Source organism: Vidua chalybeata, chromosome 1, assembly GCF_026979565.1.
Source record: "Vidua chalybeata isolate OUT-0048 chromosome 1, bVidCha1 merged haplotype, whole genome shotgun sequence".
Classification (NCBI taxonomy): domain Eukaryota; kingdom Metazoa; phylum Chordata; class Aves; order Passeriformes; family Viduidae; genus Vidua; species Vidua chalybeata.
The window spans coordinates 14,795,721-14,813,645 of record NC_071530.1 but is presented as its reverse complement, the minus strand read 5'-3'; the positions used below and the strand labels follow the sequence as shown (position 1 = coordinate 14,813,645).

Genomic DNA, 17,925 nt, shown 5'->3' with positions numbered 1-17,925 from the left:
CATGTACAAATCTAACTTTAGGCTATCGAACTTGTAAATATGTGTGTAACTGTGTATCTGTATGTATACATAGGTAAATGTGTGTAACCAAATGTTTCCTGCATTTTTGGACCAAGGCTAAACACCTGAAATGCTTGTCTGTGTGTACTCTTTGCTTCTCATCTCTGCACTCGTGTCAGCTGAATTCTCATTTGAGTGCTGGAGTTGATTTTTGGAGATCCCTGCCCTTGGAAGATCTCTACATTTGTAACAAGTAACACTCAGGCACCAGTGGTGGCAAAACTTCCACCATGTCTGCCCCACTGGGAAGCCTTGAGCTTGTCCTGCATTTTCAAATAGTACACAACCAAACTGTCCTGTCCCAATGTCATTTTGCACGTAGGACTAAGTTACCTGAAACTGACATGGTGATAAGAACAAAGGCAACCAGCATAAAATTTTCTCACTGAGACTGGAGTATTTGCCAGATTTGCTCCAAGTATCGCTTATGTAATCTCAAAGTATAGTGCCAGAGCTGCAGCCATTATCCTTGTTCTGGGGAATTGATCCTGACTTAGATCATCAGACTTTACTACAGACTTTGCCATCAACACTGAGGGTTGGGGTTTTTTTAGTGTCAAATGCTGATGGATTTTAAAACCATAATTTAAAATTGACAAGCAGAAAAATTCTATTTACGTCATTGATTTTAATGTGTGTTGGGTAAGCCAAGCCAAACATCCAGTGTCCCTCTTGGTAAAGTATTTAGAGCACATTTTAGTTCGCAGTCTGCTTGCAAAGCATTTGTTTTAAACTCAAACTTTCTTTGAGTTGACCTGAAGAGCAAATAATCCAGTGCATGTGTATTGAGGTGGTTTATATACCTTAACGCTTATTAAGATTCTTGAATTTTATGGGTTTTAATGTGTTGTAATATTCAATCAAAGTGTGTCAAGCTGTATTTGACTAGAATTCAGTTAAGAGGTGTAAAGCTATTTTGAAAGAGGTTTTTATTAGTTAAACAAAATTATCAGAAGTGTGCTTGGTACATATAAATATTTAGACTTATATTTCTCCAACTATTCATGTATTTATATAAACATGTGTGGGAGATGTAAGTTTGATCCCTTCAGGCAGAGGAAGGACTGAATCCAGTTTCCCTGTTCTTGTGTGAACACACTCATGTGTGTGTATATCTACACAAATATAAATCAACACGAGTCAAACTTTTATATATAAAAGCTAGTTCTGCTCTCCACAGTCATAGCACGTATACTGTTCTTAAAAGCAGAAAGACTTTTCTGAAAATTGCAAGTATGTTCTTAAATTAAATTTTAAATGGATTGTTTCAGAAACTAATCTCTGGCATGGTTTTTGTTCCTGAACAATTTAATTGAGAGTATAATACAGTTTCTTCATTCTTTGCAAGTAATGAGATCTCATTGTGTATTTTTACTGAATTCAACAGGCTACCTAATGGAATGTTTTTTGCTGCCTCCACTCTCCTCTGTAATGCTGCTGGCCATCCCAGGGCTACAGGAAATCTCCCTGCTGCCTGATGGAGGTGCTGACATGAGTGTGAAGCAGCAAATATTTTCACTAAGGGCTGCTTGTACTTGTTTGGGAAATAGTGGCAGTGTTTCCACATAGTCAAGGCAGTTGTCTGGCAGGTAAAATTCTAGATGGATACAAGTTAAGGACTGTATGTTGAGGAAGGGTCCTGTGATGGGTTCTGAGCTGATTGTTACCATTCAGGAATAGCACTTCTGGGTTTACAGATAATAAACCTTTAGTAATGCCAGCTTAATTACTTGTGAAAGTCAAGAAAAGTCTTAGAAATATAGTTGTGTTGTTAGAAAAGGGATAGAGAAGAAAACAGTGTGTTGTAGTGCTGCCATTCTAATCCTAGATGAATGCTGAGTGCAGTTCTAGATTGTCACCTCTCCCCCTGCTGAGTGATGCAGAACAGAAGGTCCAGAGAGGTGCAGCAAAGGTGATCAGTGGAAAAACTTATGCTTGAGTAACAAGAGAACAAAGACTCTTTGCATTGTAGGGGAGGGCAGTGCTTTGTTGTGTATAAATCCATGGACAACACAGAGCACACAAGGAGAGCAATTCAATGGACACCCAGTGGATGCACTGCAGAGCAGGCTCAAAATGAACAGAAGAAACTTATTTTGCCCACAACACAGAGCTGTGAAACTGCTTCCCTCAGACTAATGTGGATGCCAAAATTTTCATGAATTCAAGAAGTAAACAGACAAATTCACAGAAAATTAGGCTCTTAGGTATGAAGACAACACAAGTCATTTAGGAATTCCAGAAGCCAGAAAACTCCAAGCAGAGAATTTTAGTAGCAGCATGAGCATATGCCTTCTTTTTTTCTTGAGGTAATTCTATATTTCTGCTTTAGATGGTAGCATGGTTCTGTATATATTATTGCATGTCAAATGTATATATTAAACTGAGATGAAAAATATGAAAATAACTTAAAGGTCTACGCAGCTTATCAGTGTAGAGTTGAAAGTATGGCATTTCATTCAGGAGTAGTAACAAAAATAATAGTATACCCTAAAATCTAAGTATAAAATACTGAATGCTAAATGACTAGGTTTCAGACTTCACAATATATTTTGCTTAAATATTGCTAGATCTAAATAATATATAGGAACAGATTTTCAGGTGGGCTGACAAAGAGTAAATGGTTTCCAAGAGATGATTGTAGGCTGTCAGAGCAGAAATACATGAACCGGGAATGAACTTCAGAGAGCACAGGAGTTGTTCCAGTTTGTAGAATCAAACCTTTCTCTCTAGGAGTATTCATGCATAAGCATTCACAGCTTTTATTTTTTTTTTTTTTTTTTTTGGAAGAGCTTTTAGAAGTAGGATTTCTAAAAGATCAGAATCTCTCACACCTGTTCTACATCCCCTTCCAGTTCAGTGTTGAGATGCTGAGCTCACACAGCTCAGATGTGTTGGTTATGTGTTCAACATCTTAAAAAATTCAATGGTGTTTGTGTTAACTCACAAACTTCCTAAAAGTTGTGGGGTTTTTTTTGTTCAGTGGAAGAAGGTAGGGTTTTTGGATTAAGTATGGAGAGGTGTACAAAAGACAGCTAGTAAGAGTGCTGGACCAGATCCTTCATAAAAGCCAGTGACCATTGTCAAGTAATGAACAAAAGGTTCTAGCAGGTTCAAAGCAGCCTTCCAGATCCCCGTATTGCACGTTAGGCATTTTGCCTTAGTTCTGTGGAGTTCTGTCCTCTTTTAAGTGCAGTTCTATCCTCTTGCCACCTGATCTGAAATCATTCTGATGCATATTCCACCACATATGTTTTGTTGAATGACATCAACTTGATTGTGTCAGTACTTGTGTAGGGAATGTCATCTTTCATGTCATCTAATGATTCTGAGGGCAGGTCTGGATGGGGGAGTGGTGAGCAGGTAACTGGTGACAGCTTTTTAAGAAGCTTTCCTTCTATTGCCACCCAGGTGGCAATAATAATAATTGTATTTTTGGGGTCTCACCCATTATGTTACGGAAACAATGAATCCTATAGTCTTTCATCACCACAATCTTGATGCTCACCTTGAATTTCTGGGTTTACTGGTTTTGAATCAGCAATTAGCAATTCTTTCCTTTCAAATATCATGTTTGATTTGATTAGACATATGCATCATAGTTTCCCACCTGTATTCAACCAGCAAAATAATATATATCTCCACTTTAGCTCTGTAATGACTACTTCCATCTGAGCACATTTCTTCTTTAATTAGAATTGGGCAATGTCATATATCTGCTTTGCATTTAGGACTGTAAAAATCCAGAAAGTGAAGCTCATTTTCTGCAGTTCATTTTGCAGTCATTTCTTCTTAGAGCAAGGAAAGTTTCAACTGCAGTTAGTCATTTGTTCTTTAAGAACCAGGATACTGTATCAAGAAAGTGATCAAGAGGAGGAAAAGTAATTATGGTTCATAAAATGTATTTTAATTACTATTTCATAATTATTTGAAATGTTATATAGTAATGATATAAAAATTGGTTGTATTGAGTAAATATTTAGTCTTTAGTGTAATTTTTAATTTGTTTTTTGAGGCTTTCTGTTGATCTGTGAAAGTAATGCTGAAATTCATAAATCAACTTTATTAATGTAAGATTTTGCTAAGGTGTCATACTGTACATTGAACAGAATAGGCCCATGTGTGTGTCATATATCATACCTGCTTGTCTGGTGACCTGTCTTCAGTTGATTTCAGCCACGGTTCATGATCTGTAGCTTTTACAGTTATCTTGATAAGACACCCCTCAGTGGTCTGCTGCTTGTCCCCTGTGGCTGATGGCCGTCCCTGGAGCTGTGGTGGCCGAGGGTGACGTAACCTCTCTAATTGTCCTTGCTTTTCACCGAGCAATGTCTCATTGTGGAGACACTGACTGCTTTTGGTGCCAGATTTCTGTGATGCAGGCTGAATTATTTTATTTAGCTAGTCACTACTTTTAAATGACATTAGCTAAAAGTAAATAGTACTGAAGTCTGAAATACTTGTAGCTCCTTCACTGGGAAGCCGTAACTGTTCCAGGCAAGGTTTTATGTGTGTTTTATTTTCTGCATGGAATATTTTGCCAAATTAGAAGCCCCTTGAAATCATCATTTATGTATAGTCAATTTAATTTCTTTCAGAGATTGTAAGCTGTTGTCTCTACATATTGCTTTTGTATTGAATATACTTCAATCTTTATCCAAAAAGGTTTAATGAAATTTATTCCTCCCAACTTCAGCAGCTACTGTGGCATTGAACAAGGCTTGTGAGCTTGTTGTTCTCTTCTTTCAGTGGTGACAGTTCTGAGGAAACATCAAGGACGAGAGGAGAAAACACAAAAAATTATGTACAGATAGGGAAGGTCTAAATTTGGCTCTAGGACTGAACTGAAGAAAGGAGAGGGGCAGGATGATTACCCCTGGAATTGAATGCCAGATGCCATAGTTTCTGTGAAACACGGAGCCAAAACCTGTCTGAGCAAATGGAGGCAGCAGCTTCCTGCTACCACCCATTCATCTTGTAGGGCACCAGGAGCAAATCTGCATTGCTAAAGCTAAGATTTGCAGCCATGAAGGTATCAGTATGATATCATGTAATGGGATATTGATTTTAATTTTAATTAGCTAAAAACACAGTAAATTACAGGGTTTGATTGTTTTTTAAACCATTGTTTCCATTAAAGAATGTTAATACATTCTTTGAAATCAAACACTTGACTTTGAAAGCTGTGCATTCAAAAAAAAGTTGGAAAATGTTGAAATGAAGATTGTTGAAACTGTTTTAATTTGTCTCTTGCATGTATGCATAACGATAAGATCTTTAATTATGTGATCACATAATTTTTTCACAGGAGGAATGCTGCCCAGAGAGTAAATGAGGGGTGTTTATTAAAAGAAGCTGTTGCCTCCAGAACCCTTCCCTTAATTGCTGGAAAGCATAGTAATTTAAGTAGAGGGCTGCAGAAATCAAAAGCATTCTCTCCAGGGTGTTTGAAAGCTCCACAGAAAGACTAGATTTTACTTTCTCATTTTGAAAGAGGTTTTATGTGTTTCTGGAAGATCACTTATTTGGAAGTGGTCTCTATGTTTCTGGTTGCTGTGGCACACGGGCCAAGGTACCTGGGCTCTGGGCACAGCTGCATTTGGCATGAACACAAGTGTGCTTTGAATGTGTGAAACACTGTATGAATGCAAAGGCCTCTGAAAAGTGCAGCCTGAAGTGCCCTGCACTGACGTGGCAATGCCAGGATTGTCAGAAGACTTTTCTGGGTTTTAAGCAGCCAGGTACTAATCTGCAAAATGGAGATAGCATCACCCTTCTACAGTTCAGTTAATTGCATGTTTTGGAGCATTCCTGCTGAATACCATGTAAGGAAATTATATAGAATATAAAATATATAATCATATAATTGTACAATAAATAGTTACAATATATTGCATATAAGCATATGCCATGCATTATAATATATAATATGGAATCCCATTCTGGCTATCATCTTGTAAGGGAAGCTTTGGGAACACTGCTGGCCAAAGGGAATAAGAAGTATGAGCAATCACTTTGCAATCTAAACAAATGAGGCAGAAGGCTACAAATACTCAGTTCACTCCATAAAACTGAGCATTCCCTTTGTATTTGCTATCTCTGCACTAGATGAGGCAAGGATCTTGCAGAAGGAAAGCAGCATATAATAATTTAGTTAAAATTATGTGTAAGGTATATGAGTGGTTTTGTCATTTTAAGTGCTTGACTTTCTGCTGTGTTTGGTTGTGGGTTGCCTGGCCACCCCAAATGTGCTGAGACCTTTTAGATGCAGCTTTGGCAGATTTATTTTCCCCAAAGCATTTTGTGGAGAGGAAAGAAAAAATGTTAGAACCAGATTTCTTGTTTGTCTTGCCTTTTTGACAACTGATTTTTAATGGAAGAAACTAAAATCCCGAAGACCAGTTGTTCCTTGCTTTTTATAAGGAAGGAAGAGTTTTTAACATTTGCAGAGCTGGCACTTGAGTATAGTGAGAATGTATGGAAATGTTTCAATGTGAAGAGAGCCATAATGAATATATTATGTCTGTAATGTATTTGATGAAGAAAGAAGAAACATTTTTTCTCCATTAGTCTAATTCTTGAAGACAAACTGTTTGATCATGGTTATGTTTTCCATAAGACCACTCTAAGTCTAATATAAGGAATGCCATTCAGTTTCCCAAACTAAACTGGAAATTTATTTTTAAAAAATAAAGTATTCATTATCAACATCTGAACTTATCCCTATGAATTTTGATCCCCGCTCTTAATGATCTCTTTTATGTGTGGCAAATGTAAATACATTGCTATTTTATATAAATAATATTCTGCATCTAAGCCTCAGAGTAAAACCCAATCAAAAGAAAATGCTAAAATTATTTTCCACTTCCTCTTGTCTTATGTTTGTTCTCACACTTTTTAAAAGTTGCATTTGCCATTTCTCAGAAGAATAAATTCATAAATCTCGTCTGCTTTGGTGAGGGAATTTGTCTCCTATATTTGTATGTCTTCTATATCACACAGTATTATGGCATCACTTACAGTAGCTATTTTACTTTGTAAAGTCAGTTACAGGATATTAAGTGAATATCAATTTATCAATTGAAATGTACCAGATACTAGTTTTTAGGCAATTTGCCTAAATTTGCTGTTTTAGAAGATGTCAATACCATGACTAGTGGGGAGTCACTACATTTTTCAAATAGCACTATGTAAAATATGGAAACATTGAATGATTGTTTTAAATTGAAAAGGCTCTTTTGTCATTCTCATGCATGTTTTAGATGAAACATTTTTCTCCTGAATTGGAAGGAAATGAGATAGTAGCCTATCTGTTCATAATGTTACTCACTTCTCCTGGTTACATGAATTTTTAAATGACTAAAATATCTACTTTTTTTTTTTTTTTTTTTAAGAGCTAACATCAGAAGAGCGGGAGTCTGGTTTGCTATTTATGTCCTTTAATAAGCAGTATTTCACATGAAAGAATCAGTCTGGCTTCTTGTGAACTAACAGTGATAGGTTGCAGGTATCATAAAGTACCATGATAATGTGCCTCTCAGGTATAATTCTGATAACCATTGAAGGAGTGCTGCAGCCAAATCTTGTTGGTTTATCTGTCTATAAATTTATTCTCTTTCTTAGACTGTATTTTGAAGCATTTTAGTGAGAAGTTCAAACTTGGCATTGAAGAAATAATAACAACATAGATCTGTTTCATAGTTTAACTTCAGTGTAACATGACATTTAAACAGATTGTGAAAGTAATTTTTCTTTAATACAGTTTACGTACAGTTCCTTATATTTTAAGTTGAAGTGACTGTAACTGATCCTACAAATGAAGACTATTTTAATAATAATCTGCTCACATGTGACAGAAGCATATATATTGTCATGTAATCCTTTGTCCAAAGACTCTTGCAATATGTTCTCCAGGCTAAGAAAGTAGACTTATTATCTTTACATGGTACTGGGCAAATGTTACATGAGATTCCCTATCTAAGTGATCTCTGATTTTCCCTTTCACATTCATCCTGCTGAGTCTTTAATGGGTGTAACTACAAGAGCATTTTAGCTTGGATCAGGAGCACTTAAGCCATTCTGAATGCAATCTCATTATTGTTCCTGCTTGTTTCCCCGTGATTCCCACAGCCAGAGCATGGGGTGCCATTGGTTACAGGAGGAGGCAGTGGGAAGCTGGCTGGGGGAGCACACAGTGTGTGTCTGCAGGAACGGGCTGGCTCCGTGGGACCCCGAGAGCAGCTGAGCTGCCTTATCTGAAGGGCTCGGCCTGGGGCCTTGGGGTCTTCACTGCCACAATAATCATAAATGAGACATACAGCAATGCTGGCATCCACATTGGAGTGATCCAGTTGGAATTCTGTTGCTCCACTGTGGCTCCAACTCTGGAGTTGCTCGCTGCCTTCTCTTGTGCAGCCTTATATTGGGTGTGCACAGTGAGAGGTGGTGGGAGCCCAGGAGCTGTCAGGTGCTCCTTGTGTGCCGACATTACGGCCAAGCTGCTCACAAGGCAGTTGCCATCCCCATGGGGCAAGAAGCAATAATGATGTGACCCGATACTGTCACTTAAGAGTATATTGATCAGTATTTTGTTTTTGTCTCTCCACAGTCACCAATTATAACAATGTGGTAGAAGCAAACTCAGACTCAGATGATGAAGATAAATTGCATATAGTGGAAGAGGAAAGTGTAACGGATGCAGCAGACTGTGATGCTAGTGTGCCAGAAGATGACTTGCCAACAGACCATATAGTATTACCAGAAAACAGTGAAAGAGAAGGGAGTACAAACAGTTGTTGGGAAGATGAAGGTATGTTCCTTTCTACTGATGATACTATATGAAGAAAGTTTTCTAAAATGAAGATTCAGTAGAACTTTTTTTGGTCCCTTTATTACTGAAATAACATGTAAGATTCACAATCAAAAAAGAGGTGTTATAACATATTTATTATACCATACTTCATGTTCTTCATTTATTATTTGAAGCAGATTCAGAGGTGCATTAATTCTGTTGGCATTGTTTAACAGGAGGTTCCAGACTGTAGATGCAGCATTCCAAAGGCTGATTGAAGACTAGTTACTTGATCTTGGCTTTTTCAAGTCTTTGCCTGGCAGGTCTCTGCCAGAGCTCCTTGTAAGGATTGGCTTAGCTTGGGGAGTAAGCATTAAACAAAAATCATGGAAAAAACCAATCAGATGTTAATTTCTCTCATTTTCTTTGTAAAACACAGGCAGAAAAAAATAATTTTTAGATTATTAGTTTTAGAATTGGCTATGTAAGTCATAGTGAATCATTATTTTGAAAACACTGGAAAGAGTTATGTTACACATATTATGCAGCAGGTTTAGAAGCTGAAAATTTTAAGGAGACAGGAAATGGGCCTTTTTTTACTGTGGAATCAGATACTGAGTTTCATAATGTCACACAGCATGCTTACTTTTGAGCCAAATTGGGATAAATGCATAAATTAGTGGAATTTACTGTGGAATTTGGCCTTAATGCCCTGAAAGATACAGAATGTTTTTCAGCATATCTGAACTCCAGCCACAATTCCTAGCATCCACCTTTTAACACTGGTGGTTTAATACATGGTGCATGACCTCACATCTGAATAAAAGGAAAGCAGTCATATGGCCCCTAACTGCACTCCAGCTGAGAAAGAGCAGCTGAGAGTTCAAAGAATAGCATCAGCTCAGCCTGCTTTTGCATAGCTGCTACTGCCAAGGTATGCTGTGCTGGGAAATGAGTATTTTGGAGCTAAATTATTAGGTAGGTAATTTTCTTAGTTCTCCTGTAATATCTTTGCTCTCCTGCAGGCTTCAGAAATTGTGGTTACATTAAAGTGGGTTCTGGATAGTTTGAACCCTTCAAGCACAGGTGTAGGAAATCTGAAAAGGGGAAGGAAGAAGAGCACTAGCTCCCAGACATTTAGGATCAAGACCTCTTGGACTGGATGTTTTCTGGAGATGTACCCATCACACAGCATCTCGGGCAACTTTCTGAGGGTTTTCAGGGTTCTAGACACATGATGGCATCTTTTTTGACTCCTTATGTCAAATTTACCATTTTTAACCTTAAAAAAATTGTTTGCTAAAATTCTAAATTCTCTTTAATTTTAAATTCTTCTGTGGTTGAAGATTTGCGATGTAAGCAATGTTTCTTTGCTTTGGAGTTTGCTAATGAATACAAAATTTCATTGGTAGCCAGACAAAAGATTAATCAATTGCCATACAAGCTTGCTTAACAACCACAAATTTGCTCTGTAAAAATTATGTATTCTGAAGCCTCTTTTGTAGCAGTCTGGAAGGGTTTTATAATTTGATGATAATAGGGGGTTTTTTTTAATAAATAGTTGAAATTTCTGGCAATGGCTATATGAGAAAAGTGAGGCTGCATTAGGTTTTATGGAGCTTTGATTTGCTAGGGTAGAATACCGTTTACTCTTTGATAGTTTTCCTAGAAGGAAAGGTATGAACTGAAAATCACATCATCAGCCTTGGTTACATGTTAGAAATATGAAGAGAGAGGTACTGAATACATGATGTCTTGCATACAGGGAAATGTACTGGGGTAGATGGTGTGCAACTATCTTCAAGACTGGTGATTATCTTTAGAAAAATATACTCTAGAACAGTTTTAGTAAGTTGTGTTTCATCAGTAAAGTAGTACTCAGTAGTTCTAGGTTTAGCTGAACTTGACAGAATGAGTTTTTTTGCATATTTATTCTGTTCACGAATTGCTAAGAATAGAAACAACACACATAACATTTCTGTATTAGATTAGTTTCCTTCTGTTTCCAGTCATTCTAACTGAATTTCTAAAAGACCCTAGGAACAGGTGTTTTAAATATAAGGTGTGTTTCTCAAGAGGTTTAACTGAAACAGTCCTATGGGTTTAAAAAAGTTAATCACGTGTATCCTGTACATATTGTTGACAGTGTGCCAGCATTCATGTGTGCAATGATTCTCTAATATGATTTTTCTTTGCTTTAGTTAGAAGTAAAACCTATGCTACAATTAAAAGGAAAAAAAAAGCAGGAGTTAAACTTATTGTATTAATGCTCTTAAAGGAGCATTATTATGTACTATAAGTATTTAGCAAACCTGGAGGTCTCAGGACTGGAACTAAGATATCTTTGAAAAAAATAGAAATATGTTTTATGTTTATGTGCTTTCTGGAATTCAAAAAGTCCTTTAAGTCATCAAATTTTAGGTTGAGCCTATATGCTCAAAAGTGTGTGCTGGCATTTGGTGGGTTGTGTGTGGCATGTTTTTGATCAAAAAGCAAACAACCAGTCAATACTGCAAGCTGTAAATAGTATTTGCTGCATGAATATCAGAAAATTAGCTCTGAAGAATTTGAATTAGAAACTCTCTTGATGGGATTTGGAATTTATTTCCTTCTCTGCAGATAAAGACTGCAGTGGAAATTTCAGTGAAGTTTGTCTTTCTGCCTACAGCCAAAATTTCCACTTTGCTAGTGGTTTCAATTTGATCAGTTATCTTAGCCATGCAGAGATCTTTACTGTCAGCCAATGTCAGTAGTTGTCAGGCATGTTTGCTGCTAGTTAGCACTGTTCCCTGTCATCTGAAAATCATCAGCATTTAACCCTGGGAAGCCCCACTGTGTCTCTTAGCAGTAGCTCATAAGCAGTGATGAGATGGAGAAGCCCAAGAACTTGTTTTACAGCTATCTGGTATGTCCAGCTGCAATACCAGGATGGATATTCATTACCTAGATGCTATTTGTGGAGACTTCTATTTAAGCTGTCATTTAGCAGGTAGCTTGAATTTCCTCTGGAACTCAGAGCTGTGACTTCTGCTTGGTGGAACAATGTCTTGAGGTCTGTTCCCCCATCATCACATCCCACATCCCATCCCATTCTGTTGTTTCCCAGCTGTGTGATAACTGGGCTTCTGAGGGCATGATTGCAATGTCGCCTTTATTTGTGGACCATACATAGCTATAAAGATGTATATCTACTTAATATTTTTCAAATTATTAATTATTCCTACAGCATTTCCCTGTGGAAAAGGGTTTCTCTCTGTCTTATACCCTACTTTTAGCTATTGGGAAGAGACAGTACCAAACAGAGGTTAGGAGTATTAGAATTGAGAGGGGGTTTAACTTCACTAGATTAATCTATAATTCCATAAATTCCTTGACATTCTCTTGGGAAGCATAACTTTTATTTGTACTGAAGTCAGTGGAATTTACTGGAGAACCCTGTATTTTAAATTTCCAGAATAATAACTTACTGATTGATATTGTCTCTGTCATGTAGATCCTATTTCATAATGGAGAAAAATCACAACCGTCAAAAACCCTCCTTAAAGGGTTTGTATTTGTATATTGAGTTTGATTTTAAGAAATTAGATTTTGGGTTTAAATTTGCTTTGAGTCTAGTCATCCATCTTACAAACTCTGAACCAAGTCTGGTACCATGAGCCAAAATTTGAGGGTTTTTTTTAGATGTCAGTTGAAATTAAGGTAATATTTAAGAGCTGCAGATTCCTTTTACACACATTTCTTTTTTAAAGTAAGAAACGTGTTTGAATTGCCACTATTTGCAGATACCTTGAGTCTGTGGGCTTTGGTCAAAGTAGGCAGAATTAAGAAGCTTTTCCTTTGAGGAAGCTGATATTATTTGAGAACTTAAAAGTTCTCCTAGGATTTATCATCTTCCTTCCATAAAGGAGAAATTAAAAAGCTGGGATGATCTGGACTTTTGACTTGCCAACCTAAAGGATTTTTTCCTGCACTGAAGTAAAGTGAAGTAAGGTAAATAGAAGTATAAGTAATAGAAGTGTAACAGTTGTCATTTCAGGTCAGAGCAGCTGTGTGCTCTAACCTTCTGCATCACCTGGAAGGCTTTTTCTAGAGTGTAGGTCTGAAGCATCCAAGGTTTCCGTAATGAAACTGTGAAATAACACTTCAGTCTCACATCTATTGCCATAGCATAGTACTGATAAAGAGCAAAGCAAGCAATGTAGCTCTCCTATGTACTCCTGCCATGAGCCAGGTGCCAACAGAAATGTCAGCACTGGCTTTTCCTGTGGGAGCTTCCCAGTCTGGGCTAACCAATGAACAGCTTGGCCATTTATTGATTTGCACCAGCAGCCTCTAGTGACTTAAAACCTCCACACTGCATCCTTGAGGGCTGCAGCTCAGCAGAGCTGGCAGAGCTGGGGCAGCAGGTTGGCTCTGCAGCGTTGGTTCTGCAGACTCATACTGAGTATTGGAATTGATATGTGAAGCATATCTGCAGTGCACAGTTGTTCTGAAGGGGGAGCAAGTGTTTAAAATCCTTTTTTTTTTTTTTTTTGTTTAATTTTTAAGGCAATCACAGCCTTAAGTGGTTTCCAGATGATTTGCAAGAAAGAGAACACATTAGGTTTCTGTTTGCAGACATTACCAGCAAATTATCAATCATTTCTGAAAACCGCTAATTGGAGAAAATAACATAACTGCATTTGTTTTATGATGCTCTAATTTCTGGAAATAATATTCCAGTGTATCAGATGGTTGCATTTGTAGATGGGATCACTTAAGTAGCTGACACTATTTGCTGGTGAAACACACTGTCCAGAGGCTTTACCTCTCTTCACATAATGGTCAGTGTTTAGTATTGCTTCCTTTTTAGGTTTGGTTTCCTTAAGTATGAAATATCTTTGTAGTTCAGCTGATCACTTACTGCTGAAATAATGTGCCATCCATATTTTTGAAAGAACATTGTGTTTAAATGCACTTCTGAACAATACAGAAGTGGAAAGCACAGATGAAGAAATAACTCAAGTATAATTTAGTTGTTGGTGTACACATGGCTTTTGTTGTTTTGTGGGATTTTCTTTAAATATTCATTCTTTTTGTGAAATGTGCTATTTCAGCTGGAAAAGAAAGAAAGGAAATCCTGGGGCCTGAAGCTCAGACAGATGGAATTGGATGTACAGGTATTTCTTTGTTAATCTGAGTCCCTTACTCATAAAGTGCTATTGAATTTTGGTTAGGTGAATATCATTCCAAAAGCTTTGGAATTCTTCCACCTCTGTTTATAAAAGTGCTTTGATTTTCCATGCTAGAGGTCTTAAACTGTAAACACTGTTTTAGCTGAGGAAAAAAGTCTGGGCATCTTTTGGTGTCCAAGGTCTGGAGGTGTAGGTGACCAGTGACACAGAGCAGCCCTCCCTCCCAAGGAATGACCACAGAGCTCCAGCAGCACCGCATCTCCAAAGGGCAAAACAAGGAAAAGCAATGATCTTACATGTAGGTGTCAACAGGTGGTGTTTTAAACTATGAAGAAATATATAAAAATAGACTTAAGCTAATACTGCATTTTATTATCCACTCCTCTGTTTGGACTGATTACACAGAAGGCAAAATAAAATGTGTACTTCAGTTTCAGACTCAAACAAAAACATATGGTTTGTTTTTTTTTCCATTTCTCTACTTGACAGAAGATTAATAATATCCCATCCAACTTCTTAAAAGTTCATGGAGTGTTTATTTAATGCCCTTACTAGATAGGTAGATAATATCAGAGTAAGTCTTATTTAAAAGCAAACCCACATCTAAACACATTGGTATGTTTTAAACTCTAGTTTCACACATTCTTTTCACTTCCTCTGAAGTCAGTTCTCACCACATAAGTATGGAGAGCTGCAGTATTCATTGCATTACAGTCTACATGTAAGAGACTGCCTCATGTCATAAAAAGATAGTGTCAAATTGTAAATTGAGTATGTGACTTCACACTGAGAGATTAATCATAAAACTTTTCTTTCCTATTAAAAATACACCTCACATTAATAGTGGAGAACATCTGTAATGATTTAGGGTGCTGCAGGCAGAGCTTTCATGGAGGGTTTCACCATGGTAAAAATAAACTCTATGAACAATGTATTTAGGCAAATACTTGGGATCAAATATTTATCATACAAGCATTAAGTAAAATATTTAATTTATTATTTGCTAATTTTGCAATACAGTTGTGCATTGGGTTTTAACTAGAAAATATTGAAGGTTGTTAACTAGATCTGCAGCCATTTTGGTAGCCATTTCCAACATCACAGAACAAGTGAGTCAGAGTTCAAGTTTGCTACATTTATCTGTCCAGGTTTATACTGTATTTAAATATCTTCTGAGTTTGTGCTAATGAACAGCTATAAATAACATTAAAAAATGTGTTTTGAAGGCAAGCACAGGAGCCAAGATGGTAAACAGGCCCTCCAACTACAAGGCCTAAATCATAATTAATGTTACATTTAATATTTTAGGGAAATTGAGAAGAACAGCTAAATCTGAAATGATAAAAATGCACTGAGTTACACAAACTGTGCTTAGTCAAATTTTTAAATATCATTATGCTACTAGTTCTTCCAAAACATGGCATAATCTGGCATATTAAAGGACTTGACCTATGCTAGTATCTGTTAAGAGTTTTTAAAATACTTGGCTAGAGGGAGATTTGACAATGTGAATTACTGAATCTCATTTATGTTCTTTTTAAACTTAATTTTGTATCTTGTGTCTTTTTTTTCACACTTAGTAAAAGAAGATGAATGTGATTCTGATGCAGAAAATGAGCAAAACCATGACCCTAATGTTGAAGAATTCCTTAAACAAGAAGATACAGCTGTTATCTACCCTGAAGCACCTGAGGAGGACCAGAGACAAGGCACACCAGAAGCTAGTGGTCAGGACGAAAATGGTAAATATGTCATCAGTTCAGTTCTTATGAAATCAGTTGTACTCACTACTTGACCCAAAACTTCTGCTGTGCTTAAGAAGATAGCAGTGCATATATACTCAACTACAGAGGGAAAAAATCTAGTTAAATAATTATAAGAGGATAGGATCATCATGCAAAAAACATTGCCTCTTGATTTTGTAAACAGGACATGCACTGGGATTCATTCACTTGTATGAGTACCTAAATGATAACCTAGTCATTGAAGGGAAAAGTTCATGTTTTCATAAATCCATTCAACATCCTTATATGAAAGAACAGAATAAACATTTATTAAATATAATAGACACAAAGCAAAATAGTACAATTTTATATAAGAATAACTTAAAGAGAGTTATAACATGTTTCTTTCTTTTTTTTATATTTTTAAACAAAGCTCCCAAAAGGACCTATTAGATACGATTTCTTTTATTGGGTAGCCAGTCTATGACAGGCTTTTGGGGTTTTTTGCCTGAAAGGGCAGCAGCAGAGAAAAAAGAAGCATTCTTCAACAAAAATGTTTATGTGAAAAAAATAATGACCTGTTGTTATTTTTAAGTAGATATAGTTTTTTTTCCCTCTGAAGAAGTTTCATGCTTAAGGTGTTCTGAGGGAGATGAGAGGTTACACTTTGTTCATTTCTTCGTCATGAAATATTTGAAGACAAATGCTGTTGAGATTGGTTTTGCATTCTGTGTGTTTTCTCAAGTGTTCAGCTTAGCTGGCTTGTATCTTGATTTTTCAAGAAAAAGTAACAGCCTATGTCACTTAGGAGTTGTATTCTAGTTGTTTTAAGAAATGAATATAACTGAACATATAGATGTTGTAGCTGTAGTACTATACTGGAGTCTGAGGGAGAGCAGTGAAAGAAGTAAAGATAGCTTTTTTGTTCTGCTCCTCCAGATGTTTTATGCTATTACAGATTTTACTTTAAAAAGTGCATTCATTAATTTAAGATTTTAATATGTGGTTGCAGTGGCACATATTGTCAAGTTAGTTTTACAGACTTGTCATATGATTTCCATGTAATCATTAAAAATACACATTTGTGTTAATCATTTAAATTGGACCTATCCCAGTAACGTCACTGAGAAGTATTGTGAAAATCACAATGCTGAATAATAGTGTTTAGTGTTTTAATCATTTTGGAACAGAAAATGCCAAAAATGTAGTGACATTTGGTAAAGATGTATGCTTCCTAACTGGGAAAGTAGACAAGAGAAGTGACAGAATCAGATTTTTTGTGATTTTGGGAAACTGTTTTCATTTCTCCATTTCCTCCAATGGAAATAGAGTTTAAATTAACATGCTTCTGACCTTTCCACTGAGTTGTATTTGTGCTGAAATGGAGTATTCTTTATGTCAGATGAATTGAATTATAGATGGTAAAAAGAGAATTGAAGGGAAGCATACTTGGTCTACACATGTGGGGATAGCTTTGTTTTTGGACAGCTCAGCTAAACCAGAAAAAGCAGAAATGGATAGTACAACAAAAAAATCCCTGTGAGTAGGGGTTATTTTGATTGTTACTGTAACAAGTGTAAAAGTACCTATATGACAGAAAAAGTGGTGATTTTTAGTAATAAGGAAAAGTGGTCTGATTGCTTTTCACTGTTGCAAGATCAGTGGCACATTCAGTAAAAATTAAGTTAGTAAATTCCACACAGAATGAATTGCTACTTCACAGAACATATTACCAATCTGTGGTGATAACTGCTGGAAGAGGTCATGAAGGTAAATAATTCAGAAGTACTTTCTAAAGTACTGGTTCATTTAATGAGCATTAATAATTCTTACAGTTCTGAAACTTAAAATGACAGCATGTACAAATGTGCCCCTTGTGCGTCAGAACATAAAATGTTAATCAGTAAAGATCTTCCACTTTTCTTATGCTCAGCACAGTACATAGGTGCATCCTTGCAACATTTGCTTCCTGTTTGACTTGAAGCAAGGAAAAGTAGCATGGTCATTGGAGGATATCACACCTATAAATTGATGCTTTGATCAAATACAGCAAACCCTGCATTTATTTGAACATACCTTTATCGATAAATTTATAAAGAAGTATTTTTTTCAGTCCTTTAAAAATTAATTTTTTAAGGATAGAATGAGTTACTGTGTGGCTAAACATATGCTGGCA

The 17,925-nt window shown here is 36.4% G+C and overlaps 1 protein-coding gene across 2 annotated transcripts in view; it reads left to right on the top strand.

Annotated features, from left to right (window-relative positions):
• The window catches only part of ZEB1 (zinc finger E-box binding homeobox 1), a 119,877-nt gene that overhangs the window by 87,113 nt on the left and 14,839 nt on the right, over positions 1-17,925 (top strand). The window contains exons 2-4 of one of the 2 annotated variants that reach the window (XM_053949220.1): positions 8,669-8,869; positions 13,948-14,010; positions 15,606-15,767. In XM_053949220.1, coding sequence (XP_053805195.1) covers positions 8,669-8,869; positions 13,948-14,010; positions 15,606-15,767 — 426 coding nt within the window. The remainder of the gene's footprint in view (positions 1-8,668; positions 8,870-13,947; positions 14,011-15,605; positions 15,768-17,925) is intronic. The other variant, XM_053949227.1, reaches the window with a different exon arrangement.